The sequence below is a fragment of the Lepidothrix coronata genome, unplaced genomic scaffold, assembly GCF_001604755.1.
Source record: "Lepidothrix coronata isolate B3197 unplaced genomic scaffold, Lepidothrix_coronata-1.0 Scaffold23, whole genome shotgun sequence".
In the NCBI taxonomy this organism is placed as follows: domain Eukaryota; kingdom Metazoa; phylum Chordata; class Aves; order Passeriformes; family Pipridae; genus Lepidothrix; species Lepidothrix coronata.
In genome coordinates, this window is record NW_016690203.1 from 2039218 (window position 1) to 2045910 (window position 6693).

Consider the following 6693-nt stretch of genomic DNA (forward strand, 5'->3'; position numbering starts at 1 on the left):
AGCTGCTGCCATGTTTTGATGTTGCTAACTAAGTAACCTGGATCCAACCAGAGTCACAGGATAGTGGAGACAGAGCTGTGCCAGATTTGTCCTACCTCACTGCCAAGGGAATGGTGGCAAACTCAAGTGGATAAGGGTGTTGCTGGTTAAGGTTGAGAAATTGATGGCATCCTGTGACAACACTGTATGTATCAAATCCGTGGTAGGAAAATCCATTAGACATTGTGTCAAGATAGAATCATAGAATGGTTTGGGTTGGAAGGGACCTTAGAGAAGTCTTCAGCTTGGGAAATCTCTGCCAAACTTCCTGGAGGCTGGGAGAAGTATTTGGGAGTCAAATCTGCCCCATGTAGTTCAGCAGGGACACTTGCTTCTGCCAAAGTTAGGCTTGGTGCTGAAGGGGTTGTCATCCACCTCGTGTGACCGCACGTTAAAGTGTCAAACTTGTTTCTGTTCTCCATCGCTAGGCTTAATAAACTTGAGACCTTCCAGAAGATTGTCGTTGACGAACTTTCCAGTCTTGAGAAGGAAATTCAAATTTTGGCAAACATGGAGAAGGATGCAGTGGTGCGTATGACTTCTCGTGTATCAGCCTAGCGAGGTACTCCTTCCCAAGTAACGGGGGTTTCCTTTGGGTCTCTTTTTAGGACTTCTGGAATGCACATCTGCTCAAGTTGAATTCTTTCTGCAACCAGCAAAAACAAAGGTACATCTCTGCCAGCTGTCTTGCATGCTCACAAGTCCTCCAATGGTCATAGAGGGTATTAGTTAGGCTGGCAGTACCCTTGCTGGTATATGGAAAAGGATTCTAAAACCTGTGTTGCTTCTCCACCTGGTGTCCGTTGACGGAGCCTTTGCAGCCTTGTGAGGGTTTTCAGTTGGAACTAGAGTGTGGTGAGGGACTCTGTGTGGGAAGTTGTGCAGGAGAGGCACAAACCTCAAGAGACCTGTACCCAGATCTGGAACAAGGTGCAATGCACTTGCTGGATGTGACTTTATCTAGAGGTCAGAGGAGGTAGAAGATGATAATTTCTTATGTAAAAGATGCTGTTGGTGCGAGTGCTGGGTAAAAAGCTGCAATTCTCAGGCTTATTTTTAATGGTAAATATCTCTGTTCAAGTTTCATCAGTAAGTACTAATGCTTCACAGAAAAACTAGCCAAGCTTGATTTTCTTTCAGAATTGAGTCTGTTGACTCAGCCGTGGGTGAATCAGTGAAGAGTTTTGCCGACAATATCCAGAATACAACAGTACGGTACACGTGATACGAAAGCAGCTCTGTGTGGGTGGTGGACTGAGCTCTGATTAAGTGTTGGAAGTGAGAAAATGAAACTGAATTCTTCAGAGGGGAAGCCTTTGTTTTGTGGGGCTGGTTCTTTGTGGGACCTCTGGTCCTGATGCATGGAAAGTATCAAGAAAGCAGTGTTTGCCCAGCTGTGAACTAGGGGAAGTGGTCAAAAAGGACTTGCCTAAGGGAGAAGACAAGGACAAGGACTATGAGACTGTGATGCTCCTCCTGGGTTCACAATTTGGGGATTTGTTCATCCTAAGGGTGGTTTCTGTGCAGTTAGTGGTTCTTAATGCATTTGGCCTTGGAGTTGTGCATCCATGAAAACCTGTGACTAAGAGCTCTGCAGTTTAACAACACCTTGCATGCTTTCTTTCACCTGCTCTTTGAGTCTGGCAACTTCTAGCCTCGATGCCTTCAAGTTTAATTTCTAAAAATTAATATTTTTTGTTTACCTTGTATCCTGGTTAAATATCTGTTGAAATTCTTAAACTTTTCAGAGTCTAATCACTAACTTATGCCCTTGTTTGAATTTATAGTTAAGCTGAATACTTTGCTAACTTCGATACAATGCTTAGTTTCTATCTGGTTCACCCCATCACATGGGCATGTATTTTTTTCTACTGCTGCTGTTCCAGCTTTCATGCACAGGTCTGATGTCTTTGAGAGTCTAGCATTCCTGCAATAAGAGCAGTGGATTACTATGATGTGTATGATGCCACGTGTCTGCGCTGCATAGGGCTGAAGAAAGCTCCCTGCTTGAAGGAACAACTGTGGTCGCCCCAGTGGACTGGGCCTGGGATTTTTAGAAAACATGCTGAAAAGCAATGGCTTGTTTCTTTTAGCTATTAAAGCTGGAATCCTGAGCCTTTCCAAAGGGAAAAGTTTCCATTATGAGCATTGAGTTGCTGAGGAACAGAGGTGCCACTGGAGAAGGACACTTTTAGAGAGAGCAGGGCTGAGAGAGGGGCAAGCATGTCATGGGAGCTGCTCATCCTGCAGCACTTGTTCGAGGATAGGTGCTTGAGAATTAAAAGCTGTGTCTAAATGTGCTTCCAAGACCTTTGCAGTTTCTTGTCTTATACTATTTCTATGTTTGTACAAGCTTTTGAAATGCTTTCTTACTTTTTTTTGTTCTTCCCTGCAGTACGAACACCCAATGAAGAAGGCAGAAGAAAGCAATGTGTTCGTGGTTCCTTCTGACTAGCAACCCCCTGAATTCATTATTACTCTTAAATTTTGAACACCTTGTGTATGCAGCATAGAGAAGATGGTTCTGTGAAGGATGTCAATTTATTTTAAATGCAAAGAAAAAAGGGGAGGAAAAAAAACATCGACATTGAGCCTTTTTTTTTTTTCCTAAAAAGAATATACACTGCTAAGTGGTCCAGTTATGATCCCTGTGTTGATAACAACTTTTTCTGAAAAGTTGCAAGATGGGTCCCTTACATATAAAAGAAATTTAAAAAACTATCTAAAGATAATGATTTGTCCACCAAACGGATGGATATACTGCCTTACTTTGAGTATTCTGCTGATTGATTCTAAGTAAAATATTGTTTGCATAGAATAACAATCTTGTTTTCTTCAAAATGATGCACTGCGCATGGCTGGAAAGGTACTCTAGAGTCCTGTGTTCCTTGCCTGGGATGTGTTAGGCATAGCCTTTCCTGTGTGCAGCAGCAGTGGGGGAACTGCTGCCTTGACACCATTGCCACTCAATTCTGGGCTGCAAAGTTGAAAGCTGAGAGGAATCTACTGGCCAGATGCCTGATGGCAAACTGGAGACTGTGGAGGGCAAGAAATTTGGAGCATTGAAGAGAAAATTGCAAATGAGGCTGGAGAAAGTATTTCTGCAACCAGTGACTTTTGGCTTCAAGGAGAGTTCAAAGTACAGTGACCAGTGCTAGGATTAGACAAAATAGCATCAAAAGTCTCTTGAAAGCAAGCCACAGATAAACCATGCTATTTAATATTTTCCTGTGCTTTGACAAAGTTCCCCAAGTGATATTGCTCTTCACAAACTGTTGCAGACACAGAATTATAGTGCTAGGGCACTGCAATGAATTTGGAGGAACATGCCATGTTTCCAAGCTTTGGGTTTCTATCTACTTACCTTATAAACCAACCTCAGATTACTGTGTGGGTTAGAGTCGAGGGAATCTTCCCCTGCACACAATGTACCTTCATAACAAAAACCCAAACCCTGACAGGGTTTGTTTCACCACTGAAACAGTGGGGTGATGCTGTTCCTTCTTGACAAGGTCATGCAGGCTAGCGCCAGCACAGAAAACAAGAAAAGCTGCTGTTGCTATCGCTTTACCATTTTATGCCTATTCCTTTAGCTTAAGTACTCCTGACTGGAGTTGACATGAGATGAAACTTGTTTAACCACGTCGAGGGGTGGTTGGTGCTTTCCTTCTAGGATGGTTTAAAAGAAAAGACTGCTTCAACCCTGCCCTTTCCAAAGCTCCAGATCCACTGGTCTGCCTTCTCCTATTCACAATGTTAAGGGCTGTAACCCTGATTTCACATTCAGTAGTTTGTGTTTGTTTCTTTGCGGCCTGGCCCTGACTATGCTGCACCCTCCTACTGCTTTTCAGTGTCTTTAAAGTCTTTACAGCTGCTGTTTGAAAAGTGCTCTCAAAGCACTCAGTCAAAGTGAATTTCGAGAGATGGAGCTTTAACTTCTGTGAACAGCTCTACTTCTGTCTGGTAATACTCTTTAGTTTTGCATCCCAGTAGCAAAATTTTCAGCATCCTCTGTCCCACTAGTGTGAGGGTATGCTGTAGTGGCACCAGAAGTGACATTAATCGAAACAGGCTTTAAGATATCAGCCTGAATAATCCAAGCGTGCCTTCCTATTGCCTGGCTGTACCCGGTCCTAAATTTGTGGCTTTTACTACCTGAGTAGTAATGCAAGGTCCTAGTCCCAGGGGTATGATAAGACTTAAACTGCCCTGTTGCTTTTTATTGTAATCCACAGTTCACACTGGTGAAAGTAAAGGGATGCTTTTTGTAATGTTACTCCCAGTACCGAGGTGAGCCTTCCACTGGTTCCCACCTAAATGTCTACATTCCATGGTTTTATTCCTCATGACCTGGCCAAACATGATGATGCAACCAGGCCTATTAAGGTACTTGATGTGAAGCAGACCTAAGAATTGAGATGAGCTGGCCACACTGTGACTGTTCTTATATACTGAATTCTGCAAAGCCATTCTGTAACCTGTAACTATAACGCTTGGAAGGTGAGTGTTGAGCACTTCAAAAGGCATGGATAAAGGAAAGATCAGGGTTCCTTACTTATTAAAAATGTTGTATGCATCTACTTGCTTTTAACTGTTTCATTGGAAAAGTCTAAGAGGCTGCTTTTAGTGATGGGTATGGGAGAGCAGAAAGGGATGTCATAGCACTTAGATACCTTCTACTCCTGCACTTCTCTTTCTATCCCTTTATATGAAAAACTTCAGCTTTTGAGCTCAGTGAGTTCCAGCTTGGTAACCCATAAACTGCCTGAGGTGAAAATTTTGGACTTTACTGATGGTCTTTCCATCTGTAGTCAGTAGCAGTACTGTTTGGAGACAACATGTGGGACAGGAATGGCTTTTTCTGACCTTGAACAGTCCATCTCATACAGCTTCCTGCATTGTTGGGTCAATCAAGCATGATTGAGCCTAAACCTGCTGAAGGTCTAAAGTGCATTTGGTTTCTACAACAGACCTGTAACTGGGTTACTGTAATGTTTCATTTTGGAAGGTAGGTAGTTGACCTTGGCATGTTTCCTTTTCCTTCTCACTTACACTTTTAAGAGTGTTATTAATCTAGATATTTCTTTTATTTTCTTCCTTTCAGTGCAAACGGATATAGCTCAATTTTCAACCTGTTCAGTTTCCTTAACACTTCTGAGCCAGAACAACAAAGAGGATGTGGATCCTGAGATGCAAAACACGTGCATCAGAAAAAGAAATGAGCACTTAACAAAGTGCACGTTAAGGACAACTGCTTTATGCATTTTAAGGTCTAAACAGAGTTTAATGTTAAACTGGTTATAACCCCTGCTATCTTCATGCTGTATCTCTTTCAGAGGGTGATGCTGTGCCAAGTGCTTGTTTACCTGCACATTCTGTACTGGCGCAATGGTCCCTCCAAGGTCTAGAGGGCTACAGTTACCGAATGTCAAGGCTGTACAAAGCCAAAGAAAACGATTTCCTCTTTGGCTGGAAACGGGCAGAGGAATTGTGTGTCTGTGTTTGCCCTGGCCTGGGGACAGCTTGCCCTACTTGTCAGTAGAGTGTGATGATATTGACTGGAGCACACTGGGACAGTCCTGCTTCTGCAAGCAGTAGGATTGTGTCTTTCAGACTGTGTCTAAAAGAGTACTGCATTGGAAAATAGACATGTTTCTAGGAACAGCTGAGAGCTTTTGTATACTGGAATCAAACACAGCAACCTGGTCATACATTACAGGGTGATGTTTTTTATCACGAGGAAGAGTTAAGAAAGCATTACTTAAAACCAGACTCTGAGAAAAACCTTGCAAAGCTGAGTCTTGGCACTAACCAGCAGTCTGATATATCTTCTTTAATTTCAGTGTTCCTGGGATGGTCTTTAGTAACGCTCATTCCTTCCTCCTCTTCCTTTGGGAAGTTACTTACATCCAAAACCAGTGAATCAAACTCAGTAGCTTTCTCCTTTACTTCCCGTTCTCTGCAGACATACCCTTTGGTGAGCCCAAACCAGCAAGGTCAAGTATTTGCATCTCTTCTCCCATGTTTGTATTCTCAAGCTGAAAGAAATGTTATTTTTGAGATTGATTTCTCCATTGTCTCTCCTCTGTTTACTACCATCAGATTCCAATTGAAAGCAATCTGAGAAATAAAGGATGACTTGATAGGCAAGTACAAGCTTTGAACAAACAAGTTATTGCAGTATTACCTTTGTTCAAAAACCAAGTTTTTACAGGTAGTGGGACAAAAAAACCACAGGGAAGCTTTACATGAACACCAGCGAAGGTGGTGTGTAAAGTTGTGGAGGTTGTTTCTCGGTCTGAAGTGAATGTCCCGAGAACTTTCTGAAAAAGTTTGAGAAAACAGTCTCAAACAGTTTGAAAAAGTAACCAGTTTCCAGCAATTTGACGCCTTAAAGAGGAGTGGAGACAGTCTGATAGTAAAATTTGTTTATTTACAGTGTTACGTGTTACAGGAAAATCAGTTTAAAAAGTCAATGCTTCTCTTTCTTCCAAGTTGCGGCATTTTGAAGATGTTAAGACATATCTCAAGAATTTTAAACATACCTGATTCCAGCCTTCCTGGCTGCTCTGGATCTGCAAGGTGAGACCGCCTCAGTTTTTTTTCCTTTTTTTTTTTTTTTTTTTTCTTTTTTTTTTTTCCCCAGCCCTTTGA

General features: G+C 42.2%; 1 protein-coding gene across 1 annotated transcript in view; it reads left to right on the plus strand.

Annotated features, from left to right (window-relative positions):
- SYCP2L (synaptonemal complex protein 2 like) overlaps positions 1-2494 on the plus strand; it is a 28285-nt gene extending 25791 nt beyond the window's left edge. Inside the window, exons 33-36 of the mRNA XM_017808377.1 lie at positions 468-567; positions 648-706; positions 1180-1249; positions 2435-2494. Of these exons, the coding sequence (XP_017663866.1) occupies positions 468-567; positions 648-706; positions 1180-1249; positions 2435-2494 (289 nt within the window). The remainder of the gene's footprint in view (positions 1-467; positions 568-647; positions 707-1179; positions 1250-2434) is intronic.
- The last annotated feature ends 4199 nt before the right edge of the window (positions 2495-6693 follow it).